General features: G+C 41.0%; 1 protein-coding gene across 2 annotated transcripts in view; it reads left to right on the top strand.

The window, feature by feature from the left end:
• SUCLG2 (succinate-CoA ligase GDP-forming subunit beta) overlaps positions 1 to 24,367 on the top strand; it is a 311,276-nt gene that overhangs the window by 32,509 nt on the left and 254,400 nt on the right. Inside the window, exons 1-2 of one of the 2 annotated variants that reach the window (XM_019652062.1) lie at positions 7,546 to 7,620; positions 21,176 to 21,317. In XM_019652062.1, the coding sequence (XP_019507607.1) occupies positions 21,236 to 21,317 (82 nt within the window). In that variant the 5' untranslated portion in view covers positions 7,546 to 7,620; positions 21,176 to 21,235. Of the gene's footprint in view, positions 1 to 7,545; positions 7,621 to 21,175; positions 21,318 to 24,367 lie in introns of those variants that run through there. The other variant, XM_019652060.1, reaches the window with a different exon arrangement.

Here is a 24,367-nt window from a genome sequence, read left to right as displayed (position 1 = left end):
GAGAAAGCAAGGAAGGGATTGGATTACAGGAAGGAGATTTAAGATTTGCTCTTTTGAGGGTAGTTGCATCTTTGAAGGAAGTCTGAAAAAGGCATTTTCAAAGATGTGTTAACTTAGATGTACAGAAACAATGGACAGGGCTTGCTTACAAACATAAACCTCTCACTAAAGAAGTTAACATGCCTGGGAAGTGACTGCCCACCCTGACCTGCCCAGTTGGGAATTTGTAGTCAGATCACTCTGTGAGGGTACTTTCCATAGAACCCCTTTTTTTCATCCACAAGGTGGAGCACTCATGGATGGGATTCGTTTCCATACAGGAAGAGAGGTGATCTCTCTCTCAGTCATGTGAGGGTATAGCAAAGCGGTCATGTACAAGCCAGGGAAAGAACCCTCACTGCACCCTGACCATGCTGGTAGCCTGATCTTGGACTTACCAGCCTCCAAACATTAAGGAAGAATTGTTTGTTTTTGAAGTCACCTAGTCTCTATTGTATTTTTGTAGCAGCACAAGTTGACTAAGACACTGGGCAAGTAGGTGTTTCCCTTGTATTGCAACTCTTGCTGATGGTACCTGGTGGAGCACTGTGTGATGACGATTGTGGGGCGAAGGCCATTCTTCGGGGAAAAGGAAGCATTTGGTTAGTGATATCTGTCCTCAATCCGAATGGGGGAGGACTGCCACAAGTGCTGTGCATCTGTCATCCTCGCCCCCAGGAATGCCTCGAGAACAGAGACTTTGCTGTTTATCTTTATATGTCAGATACTCAGAGTACAGTATGTAAAGTTCAAGAAGGGCTTATCATGTGACTGGACATCTAGCTTGGTGCCTTTCTATAAAACCACATGTAAAGCATTTATATTGCACAGTAAGTGCTTACTAAATGCTTATAGCATTAATGTAAATACCTTTGTATTCTAATGGTTTTGCAAAGAAAGGGAATTCGTTGTACTTTATGTTTAGTATCTTTTGACTATCAATGTTTTATCTTTCTACATAACAGAACCATTGAAGTCTATAGTTTAAATGATTTTCTCTAGTTCTATGCTTAATGCACTTGTGACTAAGACCTTTACAGTTTTTATAAATAATATGAACAATACAGTGCAATTAGAATTTGTATTAGCATTTCTTTTGAAATATATAGAGTGGATAATTAGGAGTGATTTTCCATGTGTGCTTCATAAAATTGGCACATTCCTTTATAGTAAATAGAGTATAGTACATGATAATACTCTGAATCCTATTTTTACAGGAATAATACATAATACATTTCATACCAGTATCACAGAATTTATCTTTTTTTGTTTGTTTTTACGGTTGTAGGATGAGAAAGAGCAGAGAGCAAGATAAGAGACTGCTGTAATTCCCATAAAGCTGACTTTTCTACCACATGATGTGTGGCATAATAAAAAATACATATACTGTATTTGGTCTTTGTTTCAGGTTCCTGGTATAGAGCTCCTAAAACCCTTGGGATTTCCTGAGGTGGGAGTATCTTTCTGGTGGACGCTTAGGTAGTTTCCAGGAAGAGGCTGGCCATGCTTAGAAGGTTGGAACTTCTAGTTCTCTCCCTCACCCTATTCCCCCGGGTAGGGGAGGGGACCCGAGGATTGAGTTTAGTTAACAGTGGCCAATGGCCAATCATTTAATCAGTCGTTCTTATGTAATAAACCTGGATTAAAACTCTGAAATGGAGATTAGGGGAGCTTCCAGCTTGGTGGACACATGTAAGTGCTGCCTGGGAGGGTGGTGCATCCTAAGAGGGCACACAAGTCCTGCCCATGTCCCATACTTTGCCCTGTGCATGCCTTACATTTGGTTATTGCTGAATTGTATCCTTGATAATGAACTTAGTTGTAAGTACAGCACTTTCCCGAGTTCTGTGAGTCCTCCTGGAGAATTATTGAACCTGAGAAGGATTCCATGGGAACCCCCAAATTTGTAGTTGCCTGGGTAGAAGTACAGGTAGCCAGAGAACCCCATTTGCAGCTGGCATCTGAAGTGGGGGTAGTCTTGTGGTACTGAGTCCTTAACCTGTAGGGTCTACAGTAACTCTAGGAGTTAGTGACAGAGTTAAATTGAGCTGTTGGACACCTAGTTGGTGTAAGAGAATTGGAGAATTGGTGTGGAAAAATGACATGGACTTAGTGTTAGAAAACACACACATAATGTCTGTTCTTGCCAATGCTTAATTAATATGGGGCTCGGCATCTCTCTTTTAAAAAAATTATTTATTTTTTCCACTTAACAGTTGGCATTCAGTATTATTTTATATTAGCTTCTGATGTACAGCATAGTGGTTAGACATTTATATAATTTATGCAGTGATTCCCCCGATTAGTCTAGTACCCACCTGGCACTATACATAGTTGTTGCAATATTATTGACTATATTCTCTATGCTTTACGTCCTCATGACTATTTTGTAACTACCAATTAGTATTTCTCAATCCTTTCACCTTTTGATCCACCTATTTGGCAGAAAGAATGTTCTTACATCAAAGTATCAGTGAGCCAGATTATGCTGAAGGTTTCAGAGGGGAAATGTGAAGACATGGCAACCCACACAGCCTACCTCAAACATTCTCATAAGATGTGTCTCTTCTCCCTTGTTCTCTCTTTCTCCCTTAGCCTTGCCCCATGCACTGAGAAGGTTCTCCTGTGTCATGTGGAACAGTTGAACTCTGCCCCCAAACTGTGCGTGCATGCACTGAAAAGCCCTGTAGTCAACTCGACTACCTTCTTTTAGGTGGGAGCTTAGTGCGCATCTGTGACTACTTAAAAATGCCCTTCTTGTTTCTCATCCACTCACCCCACATAGCTTATCAACATATTCCTTGCAACTGCATAAGGGAGTCTTCCTGAGACAAAGCAGATCTACCTTTGTTCATCTTGTATTTTCATACTTGTGTTCATTCAATAAAAAACTGAATTGAGTATATACTTTGTATCATTTAGTGTTCTAAGCACCCGGCATTTATTTGTCCAGGAAGAATGTTTGCCTGATGGAGCTGGTTCTGCCTCTGTAGGTGTGTAATAGTTACAGGTAAGAAAGTATGGAATGGGGAGACATTGACCAAATTTCTCTGTCTTCATACTTCCTTTCAATTCCTGCTTTTGTCATCTGGGGTGCAGTCAAAATTACAGAAACGACACTTGTTGTTTTAATAGGGATAATTTAACATTGAGAGTTGATTAAAGAATTCTTGGAGGGTTAAAGAAGTAATTGGAAGGGGTAAAAGAAAGCTGACCAAGCAGAGATTGTAACTGCAGGAAACAGCTATCACCCCTGGAATCAAAGGAAGCCACCTGGGCTCTCCAGGAACATGAAACGTGGAGGAGGGGTCCTGCAGAGCATTAGGAAGAGGGGCAGCCTGGCTGGCTCTGATGGTTCTGAGGCTGGTCTGGGAGTGTTGGCAGAACCTCTAAACTGGACCCAGCTGCTACTGCCATGGTGAAGAGCTGTGGGCGGGGGGCTCTGATGAAAGAACATCAGACACTCCAAAAGGAGCAGATACTTCTCTGTCCCCCACCCTGTTCATCTCCCTGTGGTGCCCCATATTGGCAGGACTTCATGGGAAGCCAGCTGGCACCGGGGAAAGTAATTTGCAGAGTTTCAGCCCATGGAGCAGTGAGCACCTAAAGAGAGGTTTTGGAGCTGGTAGAAAATAGCTTACTAACTGGCACATCACTGATATGGCCCAGATTTGGGCCCTCGTCCTCTTTCTTTAGATCTACTGCAGGGAGTCCCAAAGAGGTGGTGTAGCATGATGAGAAGATAAGTGTGGAATGCTCGAGTAGATGAAAGCACTTTCACACAGAGGTGAAACAGCTCCAGTTGCCTTCTGTCTGGTGTTAGGGTTAGTTGTGTACCTGTCTTTTCTTTGCAGTCTGTGGCATTTCCCAAAGGAGTAACTAACGCAGGTGCCAACTGAAAATTGGCTTGGGGAAAAATGTGTAAAATATAGTTAAATAGATTTTGTAAATGGTTTTTTAAAATGATTTCTCAGGACCTTTAATAATTTAATGTGTATTAAGAATCTGTAAGTAAGGAAAAAAAAACTATATCTTCCCAAATATTTGACCATGGAATTCCCTCCAATTTCTAGCTTACTGAATTGTTTTCTGGTTGTATTCCCTCTACTTGCAACCTACTGCTTCTTGTCTTTATTATTTTTTTTCAGAGATCAATTTTAAACTTTCAAGATTTCTAGTTAGTTTTTTAAAATTAAATTATTGGGGTAATTTACATAAGTTTCAGTTGTACAATTCAATAATACATCATCTATATATTACATTGTTTGCTCACCACCCAGAGTCAGTTCTCCTTCCATCACCATATATTTGACCCCCTTTACCCTCATCTACTACCCTCTTCCCTTCTTACCCTCTGGTAAGCACTAAACTGTGGTCTGTATTTATAAGTTTTTGCTTGTTTATTTGTTTTGTTCATCTGTTGCTTTCTGTTTTATATCCCACATGTGAGTGAAGTCATGTGGTTCTTGTCCTTTTCCATCTGACTTATTTTACTTAGCATGACACTCTGAGGATCCATCCATGTTGTTGTAAAAAGCAGTATTTCATTATGGCTGAGTTATTGTGTATGTGTACCACACCTTCTTTATCCAGTAGTTCCACTGAAAGACATGTAGGTTTCCATGGCTTGGCTACTGTGAATAGTGCTGCAGTGACCATTTTGATGGATATTACATTCGCTCATATCTGGTATATTATACTTTTTAAAGTACAGTTTTATGCTGTGTCCTCCACGATCTTTTTCCTTGGTGTTAGCTCTTCTGTTTGTTTCTCTTTCACGATGTTGATGGTCTCCATTGTTTAATCACTCTTGACATTGTGCCTACATCATCCTGCCATCAGTGCCTGTGGGAGTGGGGCAGAGTGTGTAGCCACATGGCATATGTGCCAGTACCTCGTCTTCTGTCTAGATGTCAGAGGTTGCCTGAGGCTCTGTGTCATCTCTCAGGCCACTTGCCCCACAGTTATCATTTTTTTCTAGGAGCATACCCTCTGCTACCTGATACCAGTCATCCTAATGGCTACTGGCCCCTTTTCTGTTCTCTGTGAATCTAGCCTTCACGTTGAAAATATGACCAGAGTTACTCCGACTTTTGGCACAGTCCTGTTCTAGGCTTTTTTAGAGGGAGGATTTTACTTCAGCTTTTATTTGCCTGCTGCTCTTCAGGGATTCCTCTCAATGTCTGCTCTGCCAGACACACACCCTTCCTTACTGTTTTGCCCAGTGCTGCTGTGATTATTTATTTAGACATCTTGGTGTAGTCTTGTGTTCTTCCTGTCTGTGTTCCCACTCTGCCCAGCACTATGTCTAAGCCGGTGGAGTAGGCGATTCTTCCTGTTCAGTGGGTTGCTTTTTGGAAGGGGGCTTGGTCTCAAGGCCTCCGGTCATATCTCCAGCTCTCAGTGTGGCGGTACTTCCTTGGGGTGTTTCCTCTGCCTGGGGAGGGTCAGGTGCCTCAAGGATCGCAGTATCTGTAGGTCAATCAGGATATAGCGATCAGTTCCGAGGTGACCATCCCCTTCTATTTACAAAGGAGGAGGCCCCCAAGAGAAGAGAGTAAGGCCCTACAGGGGAGAGTACTTAGGTTTATTTGTCTTTGGGTAGCCATTGGTACTGGCTGCATCTGGCCAGATGGAAAGCCGTGGGCACCATGTTTCCTCTGTGGTGGCATCTCTTGCCTCTCTGGGGCTGCTGCTTGATCCCAGGCCAGATTGAGCTGTCACAGAAATCTTTCATTTCACTTTTCAACAACTCTGTGAGATTGTAGTTATAGTTCCATTTAACAAAAGTAAGCAGGGTTAAGGTCACCTGCTAATGAGTGTCAGGCAAAGAAGGCTTCTCACTCTCTTAGCCCATTTCTCTCTGTCACCTCCCAAACCTGCCGTCACGACGTCACCAAGCAATTCATCATATTTTGCTCTTTTATGTCTCGTTTTCTCTGTTAAATTTTAGTTTGGACCCGTTGTTAAATTGTAGTAATCTCATATAGCATTTGACTCTAGGTTCCTGGAAGAAAAATAATTAGGATTTAACTTCCTTGAGATTCTTTGTTCTTATTGAATATTCTAATTTTCAGCTGGTATCCTGTATTATTTTCTTGGCTGCTTAGGCATTAAGTGTTGGATTGTCTATTTTGCAAAGGTCCTTTTGTCTATGGGTGCTTTTCAGGTTTCTCTGTAATCACAGTGGACTTTTCAAATGAATGATAGTAGTTCTTTCAAAAATTTTCTGGAAGAAAGTGAATGGCATGTATCCTACACTGTAGTATACATTCTCTATTTAGGGATTATTTTGAAGTTTAATTTCCACATTATCCAGTTTTCTGAAAGCTTACCTTGAAATTAACGTCTATGGGCTATTCATACAGATATAGATAGTAAGATTTAGCGATTCTCCCCTTCCCCCACCTTGGCTGAGGAAGCTCAAATTATTGCCAGAGAAGAGATGACTAATGTGAATTGAAAGATTTGGCATGTGTTTTTCTTTCAAAACTAGGAAATTTCATGTGGAATATTGGGGAGGGCAATAGGATTTAATACTCTAGTCAGTGGTTCTCAACCTGTGGGTCGCGACCCCTTTGGGGGTTGAACGACCCTTTCACAGGGGTCGCCGGGTGCTCGTATGTGGGCCTGGAGATGGATAGAGGAGTGGTGTCTCGGTTCCTAAGACCATCGAAAATATGTGTTTTCCGATGGTCTTAGGTGACCCCTGTGAAAGATTGAGAACCGCTACTCTAGATGGTAATTTCTCCTGTATGGGTATTGTGACAATGGAAACATGAAAAAGGAACACTTCTTATAAAGTTATATTTCTGGTTTATTTTTTTTGAAGATTTTTATTGGGGAATTGGGGGATGGGAACAGTGCTGGGGAATTGGGGGAAGGGGAACAGACAAGTTGCTGTTGTTTTTTGTTCTTCAGTCTAGTGGAGGACGTTGCTTCACTGGCCCAAGTTGGCACCATCATTGTGCTCTTCCCGGGCGAGGCAGATCAGTAGCCGGCTTCTGGACGGCTGCTCACTGCGGCTGCTGGCTGCTCACACTGGCTGCTGGCTACACACGGTAGCCCATGGCAACCTACTGCAACGGGCTTCAGCCTATGCCGTCGCCGGGGACTCATGGCAACCCAGCTCCAGGTCGAGCTGTTGTTCAGCATCTTAGCTGTGGAGGGCAGTGTCACTGGCCCTCATGTGGGATCCGAACCGGGGCCCTCTGGCGTCCCAAGCCAGTTTTTAACCATAGTGCCACTCTGCTGGCCCTAAAGTTATATTTCTTAATAGAACATTGTAAGATTTAGTTTCTCACAGTAGTAATATTTTACTTAATGACAAGATTGGAGTCTCTTTCTAAACACAGAGAGTGGACTCGGAACCTTGCAGAAACCAATTATCATTCTGTACAGCAAACCTTCAAAATGTCAGAGAGCCAATCTGCAGAATTTCCCCATCAAAGGTTGATCATTTACTACTCTCCGAGTCTTTTCTTCAGCATGCCAGGTTGTCAGGTGGACTTGTGAGATTGAGTTAGCCAGCTTGCTCAAAACTGCTGCTATATAAAGAAACGAGAAGTCTATTTCTATCAGGTAAATCCTATTAAAATCAAATGTATCCTAAACTATTAAGTGCTATTAAATTGTTAGAAGGAACATGAGTGAGTTGATTGAAATAAAGTCTGACCCTTGCAAGCTTTTACTGAATTTATCAGAAGAGACTTGGGGGAATAATTTAAGGAGGAACTGAAGGAGATGGAGGGAGGAAGGGGACAGGGCTTTTATGAAGGAGCTGTATCTGATGCACGGAGTTGACACATTTGACCCATTGGAATGGCTATGCTGAACTCGCGTATAAGAAAACACCTTCATGTACCTTATTTGTTTGTATCTTGCCAGCAACCCTGGAAGGTTGGGTGTTCTGTTTGACTAATATCTCTGCTTTACTTGCTCAGTGTCATCAGCTCATTTGAGGTGGAGGTCTTGAAAAACACCCTTCTAATTCTCATACTGGTGATGTATTGGGGCAATGTGGTTTAAGAAAAATATCTAGTATTTTCCCTTCTCTCACTATCATAAATAATCTGTTCTACTGGCACGTGGAAAGGTGTAAAATGGCTGTCTGGGCTTAGCTGAGCAATTAATGGTCCCAGAACAAGACTGAGCTCATGGCTGTTGTATTATTGCACTGTTTTGAATTTGTTTTCAAATGTGAGCACTTTATACGAAGGTGATTCTTAGAACCCCAAACCCCCTTTTGCTATGACAGACTCTCTCTCTCTCTCTCTCTCTCTCTCTCTCTCTCACTCTCTCTCTCACACACACACACACACACATTTTTATGAGATGAAATAATTACCAAATTTTCAGGAAATAACTTCTAAAATTATTCACTCATGCAAAAAGTGAGCAGAAACCAGAGACTGATTTTTATGAACATGAACCTGACAAAAGGCAAGTCACTTGGACAAACCTTAGACAGCCCGTGGATGAAAACCAGTATCCGCCCCCTCCCCCTTCCCTGAGCTCACTTCACTTGGTCTCCAGAGCTGTGGTGCTGGCATGTTGGAGGGGCAGTGCCTAAGCGCAGGGGTGCACACTTAGGCTGCCTCCATGGGGCAGTGCCAGCCTCCAGCAGGTGCAGGAATGCCTCCAGGGGGCAGTAACTCGCCCACAACAGGAGCTGTTGGCTCAGCAGAGCTCAGGTATCTTCAAGATCTGATTTTTTTTACTTTTTCTGATTAAAATTATTATTATTTTTTTACCTTGCCCTCTTTCATTTTATTGATTAATAAATCCATCTTAACTCATGGACTTAAGTGTACTTATTAAATTAATTACATTAAGTATATAACTATATTTAGAAAAAATAAGAATATTGAGATTAATGTCACAGTCATCTGTCTGTGTGTCCAACATGAAGAAGTTTCAAATGTTGCTGTTTTCTCGTGTTGGCTCAGATCACTTTAAAATAAGAGACATGAAGCATAACTGATAAAGTTGAAGACCCTCAGTGCCCCTTCCTAGAACCCGCGCTCCTCTCTGACTCTAACGTAGTCACTATCCTAAGCTTGACATTTCTCCTTCCAAACTGTTTTCCTGTCAACTTATACATGTAGGGGGGGGGGGAAACACTGTTCCTCCACCAATTTTAGGCTTATTGACTGGGGTGCTGCACATTGACTGACAAAGGCAGATTGCCAAGAGAAAAACAAAGAGAAGTTGATTAACAAGTGCACTGGGCTTCTGTAGCATCTTAACAAAAGCAATACATTTGCAAAGAAGTGAGAAGACAAAGGAAAAGGACTGAGATTGTAGAGGCAGCAAAAGGTAAATATATGGGGGACACTAAGGGGAGATTAGGGCGAGTCAGTAAGGTTTGTTATGTTGATTCCTCTGGGCTAAGAGTATAGATTTGTCTCCTAGGACTAAGAATTGTCCTGGTCTTGGTGGAGGGATCAGGGGAGCAGGGAATTTTCCGTGTCCGCTTCTTTTCAGTTGTCTTCAGCTCATAATCCTATGACAGAGTAGCATATTGTTTTTTTATTTTTTTGGGGGGGCAGCATACTACAGACCCCTTCATTTGTCTCCAGAACATTGTTTAATATTATTTTTTCCTGTTTAAGTATGCATGCTCTTATGTGACCCTCTTATCTGTCATGTCCTTCTTTTTCTCTGTTTTTCTTTGGAAATATATCTGCATTGATATATTTCAAGAGCTGGCTCATTCATTTGAACCGTTTTAGAGTATTTCATTGGCCATGCCACAGTTTACTAATCCTTAGTTTTTATTTCTTGTTTGTTATTCCTACATGGTGTCTCTTTAATCCAGGAAGGCCTTGTGTTTTGCTCTTGGAGAAAAGCTGTAGACAGGCCACTGTAGCGGGATAAGGCTATAGAAGAGCGGTTTGCCTGTTGTCCGCTGGGATTAATATTAAATAATGGAAGAAGGTTATAAGATCAAAGACCCAGCAGCTCTGATGTGGTGGAATGATGTACAGGAGCTTCAATAATTAAGTGTCACGCGAAGGCCAACTTGGGCAAAAGATCCAAGCTTAAGATTGTTTCTAAAGAAATGCATTCATATGAACATAAAATTCACCAGGTTTATATGAACTGTGTGAAGTGTGCATGTAGTCTGCATGTGTGTTTGTAGTCTGTCTAATACTAGATTTTTTGTTACCTTAAACCGTACAGTATCTAATCCAGGAATAAGTTTTGCTTCATCACTAAACTATATCCAGAATCCCTCCATTTCTCTGTTACCACCTCTGCTGTACTCTCTGTTGTTCAGGTGAGGGGTCTGCAAATCAGATTCTGTTTGTGTAAATAAAACCTTATTGGAACATAGCCATGCCCATTATTTTATATATTATCTGTGCCTGTTTTATGCTACAAAGACAGAGTTGGATAGTTGCATCAGAGACTGTCTGGACTCAAATCCTGAAATATTTACTCTTTGACTGTTTATAGGAAAAGGTTGCCCACTGGTTTAATGCAGCTCTCATGTTACTGGTTTCATTGACTAAACAGAAGATAGATGGATTCATCTATTAATAGAATGTGAATGTGACCTCATCCACCCTGCTTAAAACTGAGTGAATAAAATCTGAACTCTGGCCTGTGGCTTACAAGCACCTGCATCGTCTCCCTGCTCCCTTTTCCGTCCTCTTCTCATGGGAACCGTTTCTTCCCTCAGAGCCTTGGACCGTGTCCTCACAGCTTCTTTACACATCCACCTCCTTTCTGTTCTGGCCCAGGAGATGTCACTGCCTTAGAGGTCACCATTCAGTCTGCATTTGGTCTCCATAATTCGTCGTGCATATTTTACTTCCTTGATAGCACTTCCCACTCTGTCATTATGTTCTTCATGTGTGTGTTCACGTCCTTCTTCCCTGCCTTCCGTGTGAGGACATAAACACGGTAACAGCAAAGAGCTTGTCTGTGCTGTTGACTGCTACATCTCGGATGCCAAGCTCAATGGCCGCTATATTATAAATGTCCCGTGGAAAATTGTTAAATGAATGAGCAAAGTACAGGTTCTGCCAGTTTCCTTGGTAGGAGCTCAATGCAAGTATATGTTTATGCTACCTTAATTTGTTTTCCTGGAATACGAGCATATAAATAAGTCTTGCCCACTTCTGTTCATAATATAAAATTAAGGTAATTTTCCTCTGCAACATACTTGAGCTGGCACACTCTCCACTAGGGGACAAGGCAGGCATTTTGAAATGGTGCTGCTCAGTATTTTTAGTGCCTTTTATACATTTATTTCTGCTGTTGTGTTAGCATACTAATATTTATCAATGTTGTATTCCCTGCCCCCCCTCCCCCCCCTTTCTTTCTTGCTGTTGGCAGAGCAGAAGTCTGGAGTTACGGAGTCAACTCTCCTTTGGGCATTTGCCCTTTCTACAAAGAGTTTTACATTTCTTTCCTCTGTTAAAAAAAATAAAAATAATGCTACTTTTCTGCTAAACCTAGGATAAAAAAAATGAGGCGGCATCTTAGAGAACCTTAATTCTTTTGACTTAGTGAAATCCATCTGGGAACCTCTCTCATTCAGAGCTTCCCATATCCCCGCTCCCCCAAAACCTCCTGTTCAGTGCAGCTGTGTACCTTCCTGAAGAGAAATCTCTCTGTACCGCCCCCTGCTTCTCCTCCTGCCCCAGTTCATCCCATGGCTCACGACCCACTTTTGTGGGCTGGGAGGTGCTTGACCATTACTGTTCTATTGAAGAGCACAGGCTCTGGAGTCAGGCACACCTAAATTTCAAATAGGTCTCTGCCTTTAACCAGCTCTTACTCTCAGCAAGCACTTAGCTTCACTGAGCCTTAACTTGCTCATCTGTAAAATGGGCTTCTGCCAGTTTCTTCCTGGTAGGATTGTGGTGAGAATTAAATGAGGTGATGCTCATCAAGTGTATAGTAGTTGCTGTAACTTCACGGCACTCATCCATGTTAGCTACAATTCAGTTTGGTTTAAAAATAATCAGACTTGTCAAGGTACCTCAAGAAGAATTAATTCTAAAATAGAAAACTGCTATGATCCGATTTCTGGAGAGCCTGAAAGATCAACTTTCAATTCTTTCCTGATAGGACAAATTATTTTATTTTATTTTTTAATGGATGCTGCCCCACCTCCTGGAGGACAGAGAGGTGCGATACTATCAGATTGGTTGTAAGTGGAGCAAAAGTGGCTGCAGGCTCCTAGTCAGAGTTCAGGTGTTGTTTCTCCTGATCAGTAAACTTGAAAGTACTTTTCTTCTCTAGCCACCTCCTCTAATTAAATTCCATATCCCATCAACACTGTGTTTTTCAGGCACCACTCCATCTTTATCAGTGTTCCCAATTTGTCAGCTGTTTTGTTTTCTTTTAAATGGAAAACTGGTATTTTTAGGTCAGGAATGGAAGTACTATAGTTATTGTCTGTGGCAGTTCCAAGTCCTTGTTATTGACATGGGATCACAGGCTGACCCAGAAAAATAAATCAATCGATCAATCAGTTGGAATATTAGAAAGCTCATGGGTTTTTTGGGCAGACTTGGATTCATATCTTGACTCTTACTTAACCAGCTGAGTGGTCTTAGATGAGTTACTTACACTCTTTTCACCTCAAAATTGCCTCGTTGGTGAGATGTGGATTTCATGGCTCAAATGAGATGGAAAGTAAATTTACTTAGTACAAATAGCACATTTTAAGTTGCTTAGCAAATGTGAGATTGGTGTGGCCCTTCCTATTGTAAATTACCATTCTGTCTCTTTTTATGATTGTTGAGTGATTTAAGTATAGGATTCCACTATTAGAGTTTAAATGACCTCCCTGATGCATTTAAAATGAACAGCAGGACACCATGAGCATTCTTTATTGGTTATGTGATGACCACCTGCTATTTTTATTCTAGTGATGCTGAATGTCTCCTTGTTACACTTTTTCTCCCCCTTTGTATTTCTGTATTAAATAATAATAGCTAACTTTTTTTTTTTTTAGAATTTATGATATGCTGGGCACTGTTTCCATTGATTTACATATATTAACTCATTTAATCCTCACAACTACCATGAAAATAGGCCTGTTAATGTCCTCCATTTTAGAAATAAGGAAAATCAGCTGCCTTTTCTCTCATCAGAGTGTGGGTAGTCTCCCTGTGCACCTCTGCTAGAGCGTAAGAACTCAGCCATTGTGGATTAATTAACTGTTCATTAATTTTCTAACAGTATGTAACCTGAGGATAACCTGAATGGAGAGGGGTCAGGAACATTTCAGTTCTAGACATAAAGGATGCTATATTTTCAAAGGTGACGCCCAAGGAGGGCCCCACACTTCAGCCTGAACACAGAGTAAAACACCAAAGTTGTCAGTACCCGTGTACCTGCTCTTCTATGTCTCACATTATTGTTTTTTCCTTTCCATGGGCTTAGGCTGCTAATTACGCACTGTGTTGCTTTTCTTAGTTTCTTTAGCTTGTTTTCTTTCTGAAGGAAAAGTTGATGTGCTGGCATTAAGGGCCTAACAGAAAAGTACTATTATTTTTATTTTTATTTTTTAATGTTTTTTGGTGTCTTACTGAACTTTTTTCCCCCCTTTTTTTTTAGTTTCAGTTGTACAAAACAATGCAATAGTTATCCCCCATCTACTGCCCTCCCACCCCCTGTATCATGCTTATCTATTACAATTCCATTGACTCCATTCCCACACTCTACTCCACGTCCCGTGACTATATGTACATATAATTATAGTTGACATATAATATTATTGAACATCAGCTTCACAAAGTGTGGTGGTCAGGCCTTTACACTGACTATGAAGTGGTCTCCCTAACAAGACATGAGTCCATCTGGCCGCCTAAAACATATTTACAACATTATTGATTATATTCCCCAGAATGTCTTTTCTATCCCTGAGGTCATATTGTAGTTACCAATTTATATTAGTATTATTTTTATTATTGTTATCATTATTATTATTTTTCCTCTAAAAGCAGTATTCCACTTAATCTGTTTTGCAGAGTAACAGTGAAGTGGCTTCTTCATCAGAGCCTGTTTTAAGCAATCAGGCCTTTTATTTTGTGATACTCATATTGAGATCTGTCTTTTCATATGTACCAACATATTTGAAGCCTAGTATTTCCTAGGTAACACGACTATGGTAGATTTATGGGTGCTAATTTGCATACAGAATGACGTTGGCAGAAACTGAAATATAACAAACACATAGCAGCTTTTGGCTTGCCACAGCCCACTGAGCATCTGCCTTCTGGCCATGCCTGTAAGTACAGGGAAATTTAGTTTCCTCTGAGTTTGCAGCTAATTCCTTGTTTGTATTCCACGTCGTTGCCATTGAGAGCTCAAAATGAGGTTTAAGGGCCTCTTCCTATGGGATGGCAGCCTATATGAGAGATAGTGGTTCTCTGTGACGGAGAACGGAAGCTTTTGCTCCCCACCAAGCTTTCACGCTGCTTTCCAAGAACCCTGCTATGTTTAAGGAAGGGTACAAGCCCTTTGTTTTCCAGACAACTTATTGCCTAGGTTTGATTACTTCCTTTCAATGCTTTTAAGTAGAGTGATTTTCTCTACACAAATAATAAATGATTTTTTTCTATAAATTTTTTAAAAATATGTATAGATTAGGTTAAATGTTCCTTTGATCACCATCTTCCAGCTCTGCCCTCTTCCACTTTACTGGCATTAGGCTTGGTGAGCTTTCCTGGGCCTCTTCATACACTTTTACTTACACACAGCTCTATCTTGAAAACATACAGAATGTTGCTTTGTGTGTAGACATGTGTATCTGAAATATAAATGTTACTCTACTTTGGAAGTTGAAAGAAACTTGGTGTTTTCTTTCAGTAATGTGCTTTGGAGAGAAATCAGTGTTAGGATGTTCATACTTATCAGGCTAGACTGGTCCATGAGACTATTACAAGTTATTCCCAAGATCTCAGTGGTAAACACATCAGAGGTTTATTTCTCCTTCATGCAAATCTGGGTGATGTGACTTGAAGGCAGTGGTCTTCATGTAATAACTCAATAATCCAGGCTGCTGCAACCCTGTGACTACACCCTTCCCCTCCACAAGTGGTGCCAGGTCCTTGCAGCCAACATAAAGGGTCTTGAGGGTTACACATGGGTGCTTAAAAGTTTTGGTATGCTAGTTACAAGAGAACTGAGAATATTGGGGACCCCATAGGTAGTGGGTGCTGTTGTGTTGCCATAGGTATTTTAAATGCCTGGTATAGTTTGACTATTGGTGATTTAGTTAGCCAGTCTATTTGATGGGCAAATGCTTCCAACTTTCCCCTCTAGTATGTACCACACTGCATAGAAGATCCCTGTATGTATTTCTGGCACTCGTGTGTTTTGCTAGGTTAGACCCAACATGTGGACTGGCCAGACCAGAGGATGTGGGTATTTTGGTTTCGTAAATGCTCTCTAATTATCTTCAAAGGTGGTTGCCCTGCTGTTTTATTTGCATGGATGGGATATGAGAAAACACAGTTCACTGTACCTTTACCAGTGGCACTCTCAAACCTTCCTTCCCTTTGGCAGAATGGCTTCTCATGTTTAAGTTTTGTTTTCCTGATTACTAGTGAGTGTTGGCTCTTTGTAACCCTCCTTTATGCTGCTTTCCTGAGTGAAGCAATACTACTGTGGGAAGTGGTTACTGTAGGCAGAAAGAATAGGCCTGGGGAGAGGGGGAGGAAGGGAAGGAGGGAGTGAGGGAACAAAGGAGGGAGGAGATGAGATCACTCTGAAGAAAAGGTGCAGCTCCGGCACTGGTCAGAACTCCATTTCGTTGGCCCATAGCAGACCCAGGACGCCATCTTGTCCCTCAGGGTGAACTTGAGCTAGTTGTAACGGATTATAGTATTGTTAGCATTACATTGAGAGAAGATCTCCACCCCCTGTGTCACTGTGACAGTTCAGACAAGGGCCAAATAAGGACAAAAATCCCTCCTCCCTGGGGGGGGAAGGAGTGGTCAGCAGAGACCCACCTGGCAATGCCTATAATGCACCCCTAAATCGTGAATATTTCACGCCCTCATTTTAAAAATAAATTCCCAAGCCCCAACTCTCTTCTGCACAGTGCCTGTTCTCCCAGCCTGCCCACTCCTACCACTGTGGGAGTGCACTGTCCTACCCTCTTTCTTTCAATAAATCTACTGCTTGCTCTGCTTATTCTGTGGCCTGGGAATTCTTTCCTGCGGGGTAACCCAGAGCCCATTCTCCAGCAGCAGTCAGGCTGGAGGCGGTGAAGGCCGAGCACGGTGAGCAGATGTGGCTCACAGAGCCTCCCTTTAGGGGTGCCCAGCTCAGGGATATCACTTACTCTACTCCCTTTATCGATGTTTTTCCTCCTCCTGTGGTGCTATTTCAGTATTTTCTGCACCTCTAATTTTAAAACCGTGGGGTGAAGGATGATTTCTTGGTTGTGTGATTTTTTTTTTTTCCTGTGTAGCGGTCTAATTTTGTGCTTTGATTTTTATTTTTGTTATTTGGGGTTTTTTTTTTGGGTGAATTTTTGCCTGCTTAGTCATTGTCTTTTTATCTCTTAGTTCTCTTTGTCCTTTCCTTCATTTTTTTTTCTTTTTCTTCTGCCTCTGCTCCCTTCTTCCCATAAGCCCTTAAATCTTTATGTGCTGCTTTTTTTTAAGTTGTATTTTCTCCTCTTCCTTCTGCTTAGAAATGGTTGTTCTTTCTAAGACATGGATGGGAAGGGAACCATGGAAACAGCCATATACAGGCCCACAATAAGCTGAACCCAGGCACCCATCCACCCCAGCTGTTTTGAGAACATGATGCTGTTCCTAATATGTTTATTTTGCCAAAATCTTATGAATGAATGAAAGAAAATTGGACTTGGTCCGGTTCTCATCCTGCCTCTGGTCACTGTAGGGTCCCTTGGCACATTAAATGCCCTCTTTAGTCTCAAGGTTCCTGACTGTAAAATGATGGTGGGACTCCAGTAGTCTTTTCATACCTTGGAATCTCAATATAAGAGACATGACTGCCTGGGAAATGGCTGTAGAATAGGGTCCCGATGTTGCCTTCCTAAGTGGGCCACTGCCATTCCCTTCTGCTCCTCTGCCTTGAAGCAGCGCCTTCAGGTTCTGTGGAGCATCAAGTCTTTTAATAGAACTTAGCAGGGGAAGGCAAGTAGTTACAGAGGTGTTAGAACCATTAGAAGCAAACGGGGCTGGGGAGGTATCCCAGAGATTAGCAGCAGCAGGAACCTTCAACCGGCCCAGAGAGTGGGAGAAGGTATGGTGTTATCAGGCCAGGGCCAGCTGGTGGGTGTAGGAGGCTTGGTGAGGGAGGTAGTGGGACTGGAATGATGGAAGAAAGGGCTGTCTGGAGGGACCTGGAGCTGCAGAGGAGAGGCAACCACTGCCGGAGTTGTTGCCCAACTCAGAAAGAGGAAGACAAAGCCCGCGGTCTTCCTACCACAGTCCAGTCTCTGGACAGAGTCTCTAGTTTGGGCAGAAACTGGTTGACAAAGAGCGTGGGGAGTTCTGAAGGCATGCAGGCAGAAGCGATTAGAAGGCAAGGACCGCATCAGATGATCTTTAAACTTCTTCCATTACTCACATTCCAGAATTCATAGGTTTCCTGAGAGATTCCTGCAGTGAAGAGATTAATCTAGGCCTTTAACAGGTAGCTGTCTTCCTAGGAGTTGAAATAAACTACTTCTACCATTCTAGTGTCTTAGGACAGCACCCACTCACACCTCCACCTTCCTCCCTCTCAAAGTTGGAAGCAGTCACATTTTTCCTTACAAGTGCTGTGCCAGCGTTTCTGAGAGTTCTATTCCTGGTAGACTTCTGGCCTTTTGAACAGGAATGTGATCTTATTCATCCCGGTCTCAGTCTTTATCACCAAGGGCCTCTGGGAATGTGGGGCTAGAATACAGATGCAGTGAACCAGCAGAATTACACAGCCAGTCAATACTGTTGATCAGAGAAGCTTTGCAGTTTGGCAGCCTCCTGTGATCTTGAGCCAGTGACTTACCCTTCAGCCTGGGCTTCCTAATATATAAGATGGTTTTATTAGTTAGGACAGACTAGGTGCTAATGATAGGTTAGGTTCTGCAACAGTAACAAATAATCCCCAGAATCTCAGTGGCTAACAATTCACAAAAGTTGATTTTTCATTACACAAGCATTGCCAGTTTCCTGGGTGTGTTGGTCTTCACTCTGGCCTCTGGTTCATAGATCAGCTGCCATCTTGAATACTGCCATTCGCAGGTCAAGAGAGAGAGAACTTGGGTGGGTGGGACAGTTGGCCCAGAGGTGTCACACACTATATGTACTCACAGCTTATCAGCCAGAACTAGTCACATGGCCTCTTCTAATTTCAGCTAAGGCCAGGAACGCCTGGGAGAAGGGAGGTTAGCAGTATTTGTTGGTTTGCATTAATGACAGCTATTGAGAAAGATAATAATACTTAACTTTTCATGATTGTTTTGACCCTTAGATACATGAGTGCTTAGTACAATGCCTAACACATGGTAAGTGCTCAACCAGTAGTAGACGGAACTATTATTATTGTTACTGTTATTGTTCAGCAGTTTATTACATTTTCAGCATACTTTACACTATCCATTTGCTTAGCAAATGTCTCCTCTCCTTTTTTCTCCCATCTGAACGTGCAAAAGTAGACTTAAGTTGTTCCTCTCTAGATCTATCACAAATTCTTAATAAATGAAGTTGAGTTAATGAAGTTTTAGACCCAGTCAGGGACTGTATTCTTCCAAGTTTAGGGTTGACAAACATAGGTGATAATTCTGTAAGGTGGTCTCTTTATGGAGTGATAGCTTGGAATCAGCAGTGGCTTTGGAACTATGTTCACTGTGTTAGTTTTTCATTTAAGAGCAACCGATTTTAAGCAGGCTTTCATTTGAGTCAATGCAAAAGCCGTCAATACGTATTATATGTCTGTGAAGCTGGTTTCTGGATCAATTGCAATTAGTCTGCAGCAAATTGCATTAACATATCTAAAATTAATACAGTGAGTGTTCTGATGAAAAGGAATTGACCGTGACCACACTGTGGCTGTTTTTGATCTCTCTCAAGTGTTCTTTTCAACCTGTTTTTTTTCTTCTTCTTTTGTTAATTGCTTTAAATTGGTATGTCAACATAGACTTAATCTATGGATTCTTCCCCATATTCCTTTTAAAAGTGGTCCTAGGATGTGGCGTATATCTAATGTTTAATCTTATCTTTTTTTAAGAGGCTTTCACTAAATGCTTAAAACTTGAATATTTCTTGGTATGTTATGTGACATGCCATTAAGACTATTGAGAAAATTAATATGTTCATTTTTGAAATTTTGTGTTTTAAATTGTGAATGTTTCATCAAGACTTAAAGATTCAGAAGATTAACAAATCATATACAGTTACATAATACACAGTAAATGATGTGAACCTTATTTCCCTGGCAATTTATTTTTATCCCAGCATATATATTTCTAAAGAAGAAGTGCAGGCAACTTCAGTATTAAAACCATCATTACCAATTTTTATAAGGACAGAACAGAGATATTTATAGGTTTAATCATATTGAAATTTGAATTTCTTACCAGTGTGTGTAAATTACATCATGCTTATTTTAGGTCTAAAGGGCTTTTACTTTTCTGTGTTTAGAAAAGGTCAGTTTCTGGTAATGAAAAATTATCTGAATCAGAAGACAAGAACAAAAGACAAGGGTTATTCACTTGGACACCTCGCTGGTATTTTTTGAGTATCTTCAATATGCCAAGCACCATCACATTATTCATAAAGATAAAAAGAAGTTGAAGATACATTCTGGCCTTGAGTAGAACCCCCTCTAGTTCCAAGGTGCTGGAGCCTCTTTGAAATGCCCCTTGTCCCAAAGAGCTCCATGGGTGCTTTGTAGCTTGGAGATTCCAGAAGAAAATGCCATTTTAAGGACACATTTGGGGTCCTGAAAGCTAATAAGTCTCTGTGGGAAAGCCCTGTGGACCTCAGTTGCTGGTCTGTGTGATAACTGCCTTGGACATCCCCCAGGGCCCTTGACAGAAATCAAGGATGTGTGACGGGTGATCTTCCACCACCAGTCATGTGATCCAGTTGTGTGCCTGATGTTTTGATTTGTTAGTGTGTTCATGGCATTGCCACCCTGCCTCTCTCCTGTGAATAGTGGTTCCTTTGCATCATGACTCATGGATGGAAATGAGCTTCAACTTAGGGTATTTATTTTCTCCTGCTTGTTTTCTTCTTTTAAACATTGGGCTTATGGATTTGATAGGGAATGCTGCTGATCTTATTGTATAAAATGAGAAGAATTTATTTGTTCATGTCATTCTGCCCTTTGATCATTTTCATTCAGCACAGATGCAAACTAAGGGATAGTGCCTATGGGGAAACCACTCCTACATGATGCTTAAGCAAGTTTACTTTAATACACAAATTTCAGTTTTTAGGAACTAGTTTAATTAATAGTGACTCAGGTTTCTGCACTCAACTCTGGTGTGATAATCTCATTAAATACATAATGATTATACCTAGACTCCATTAAAAACTACAGGAAAGAAATAGATTGGTCTGTGGCTCAATTGACGTCAGATTTCCTGAGATACCTTACAGTGATTAACGATGTGCATACAGGTATTGAAATAATGCTGTGAGCTTTATTTATTTGGGGTGGGGGTTTGGGAGGCATACACTATATAATAGAGTCCTTAACATTTTTAAAAATAACTTTACTTTAAAGTACTTATAGACTCAACAGGGAGCTGTAAAAATAGTGCAAGAGTCCCCTGTCCCTTCACTCAGCTTCCCCTAATGTTGATACCTTACATAGTTTTGGTATCGTATCAAAACCAGGAAACCAACATTGGTGTGTTACTGTTAACGAAATGACAGATCTTACTGAGTTTTCATAGCTTTTTAAAAAATTTGCATTTATTTGTGTGTGTGTGTGTGTATGTGTGTGTGTGTGTGTAGTTCTTAACATTTTGATTCAAAAAACGATTCAGCCTGAAGAATGAATATACTTTGTTTTCTTTTGTTTTTCTAAAATCTGTGTTGCTGATGGTCATTTGAGGGTACCTGTAAGGCTGGCCATATAGGTTGACTGGTATTTCTCTTGTTATTAATAAGTGTTCTTACCTCTCCTCCAATTTCTCTAGCCAGTGCAATTAACCTCCAGACGATGGCTGAACCTGCAAGAATACCAGAGCAAGAAACTGATGTCTGACAACGGAGTGAAAGTTCAAAGATTCTTTGTGGCAGACACTGCGAATGAAGCTCTGGAGGCCGCTAAGAGACTAAGTAAGCTAATTCATACCAGGTGAAATACGCAGGCCCAAATTAGGGAATTCACAGGTAGCTGTTTCCCACTAGTTACTAAATGGCTTTGTTGCAGGTTCTACTAACAGTGACAGACACAGCGGAGAACTTTGAGCTGCAAAAGCAAAAAAGCCCAATTAGGAAAACTTGATTTTCTTACATGAGAAAGCATCATATGGGATGTCACTCTATGGTAATTTTTTCTGAGTTTTTCAGTTCAGTTCAATCCATTTTACCCAGTTCTCTTATCTGTGGTTTAGTGGCTGCAAGAAGACTGAAGAGTATGGAGTGTCAAAGAGAAGCCATCGCAGGGTAAATCAGGAAGGATAGTTGGCATTCTTTTTAAATTACGACTCTTAGAACATGGGAAAGTTCCCTGAGTGACTGGTGGAGAGAAAGGGGAAGTCAGGCTGACTTTGGTTCAGTGTTTTGCCCTGCCATTTACCAACTCCGTGGCTTTTGCAGGAGTGCCTTTTCCTTCCTGTGCCTCAGTTTTCTTACCTGTTAATCAAGGCTGACGTGTTTATCTTTCAATGCTGTTGTGAGTTTTGAGGGAGACTATGTTGGGATGTGGTAGAAAATCTAGCCAATTTCCCTATTTATAGATTATGAGATTAGGAATCTGATTCTGCTGTCTGTTTTTCAGTGGACTTTCCTTCTGGTGGCATATGTACTCTCTTATTGTTGGTCAGGATCAGACTGTACAATAGAAGTATAATGTGAGCCACGTAAATGTTTTTAAGTTTTCTAAGTCACCTTAAGAAAACTTGAAAGAAATGGGTCAAATTAAGTTTAATACTGTATTGTTTACCCCAGTATATTCAAAATGTGATTATTTCAACGTGTAATTAATATAAAACAATTATCAACACGATGTTTTGCTTTCTCTTTTTCTTTTGTCCTCATCTTCACAAATCTGGTCTGTATTTTATACCCCCAGCACATCTCATGTCATGTGCTCGATAGATGCTGGTGGCTGGTGGCTTTCATATTCGACAGCTCAGATCTGGACACTGGAAGGCTTTGCATGTGCATTCGTTGCCCATAACCTTGGAGAGCAGTCATTTCCCATTGAAAATAAAAACTAGAGCATCTGTTAACTGGCCTTGCCCACACAGCGCAGCCAGGTTTGAGAGTGCAAGACAGAAACAGGCTCCATATTTGCATTTTCCAATTTCCTATGCTCTTTTAAGAGTAAGCAGTGAGGGGCTTCAGCTAGCAATTGGTCTTCTTTTACCTCCCTTTCAAAGTTCCTTCAGATGCTTACATGCCAGATCTTTTCTATGTTATGTCAGTTGAAATGTATATTTATTCTTTCCTTTAATAAATATTTATTGATTATTGACCATGTATTCGGCACCATGGATACAGCAGTGGGAAATAAGCCCTCTTTCTTCTTAGAACTTAAATTATAAAGAAATAAGTTGGTACTTTTCAGATGTTAAATTTAGAAATTGAGAGCAACTGATATTTTAAGAAATGAGCATTGGTGTCATTTTCAAAAACTATCAAAATTGTTTTTTATGGCGAAAAAAACCAGTAAAATTAGCCCTAAACTTGGATGAGTGCTCCTCAGTAAATCTGGTAATAGACTCAGTAAAGGTTAGTATTTCAACCTTTTTACATGAAATGATCACTTTTGTTTTATACTCCTGTGGTTTGGGGGTTGGGTAATGAGAGCAAAGAAATGTAAAGTTCATGTTGGTCTTCATTTCCTCCATTATTTTCTTAAATGTGCTGACATACTAGTATTCCAGGTCTGAGGGTCCTTCTTCAGGGAATTCTGGAAGCCAGCTGATTACCCTCCCTTAAGCACTGCACAGCTGAAGGGACTTACTTTTCAGATTTTCATGGAGATTTGGCTTACTGAACTAATTGGCTTCTTAGTCATGGATTTGTTTTGTAAGCATTTATTTAGCCACCACTTTGTGGTTGGGGATTGCACACTGGTTTTAAGACACAGTTTTTGCTTTGGAGAAATTAGCATGATGGCATTTATATGCTGGGACCATTAGTTACAGGGTGAAGGGAGGGGAAGAGACAGACAATGAAGCAAGCTTAAATAAAAATTTAACAAAAGGGGATGAAGGAGAGGGGAAGGGATGAGACAATACAAATTGGTAATTGCAATATGGCCTCAGGGATAGAAAAAGACAGTCCAAGGAATACAATCAATAATGTTGTAAGCATTTCTTAGGGGGCCAGATGGACCAATGTCCTTTTGGGGAGTCCACTTCATAGTTGATGTAGAGGCCTGACCACCGCATTGTATTTCTGAAACTGATGTTGAATAATACTGTATGTCAACTATAATTATATATACATATAACCTCGGGACATGGAGTAGAGTGCGGGAACAGATTCAATGGAATTGTAATAGATAAGCATGATATCTGGGGTGGGAGGGCAGTGGATGGGGGGAGGGGGGTTGTTACTTTGTGAGGGTGAAAAGGGTAACTATTGCATTGTTCTGTACACCTGAAACTAACAATAAAAAAAAAAATTAACAAAATGAAAGTAAACTTTTAAAAAAGCCATTTTGGTTTTTGAGGAGCATTTTCAAAGAAAACTCAAACTGGATAAAGGGGTTGGAAATAACCTTGCCTGTGTGCCACACCCCTGTGAAACTCCTTTACTTTAGTCTGCGTGGCCAGGGGTGGGCCCCTCTGTGATACTGCTTAGAGCTAAAAGGGAATTGAGAAAATGAGTCCAGGCACCTCTTTGGTGAGTGAGTGAGTAATCTGTCTCTTATTCAGTGAGCAGCTTTGGTAGACGGAAAGTCTTCTCTGATTTTGATCAGAGGGGAGATTTATCGTGTTGGAAGAAGAGATGGTACCATTGCTAACTGGGTGAAAATCAACCGAGTTAATAGTGAATATAAAAGGAAGTGTGCATGTCACTGAGATTGCCTGAAGAAAGCGAAACAGGAAGAATCTGGCAAAACTTCATAGTGTTTACATTCTTGTCACTACAAGATTGACAAGAACCAAGAGCGCAATTGGAGTTTGACCGAATAGATTAGAGGTAAAGGT

This window comes from Hipposideros armiger, unplaced genomic scaffold (assembly GCF_001890085.2).
Source record: "Hipposideros armiger isolate ML-2016 unplaced genomic scaffold, ASM189008v1 scaffold_172, whole genome shotgun sequence".
Taxonomy (NCBI): Eukaryota; Metazoa; Chordata; class Mammalia; order Chiroptera; family Hipposideridae; genus Hipposideros; species Hipposideros armiger.
The sequence above is the reverse complement of the archived record's forward strand: the minus strand, read 5'-3'. Positions and strand labels throughout refer to the sequence as shown.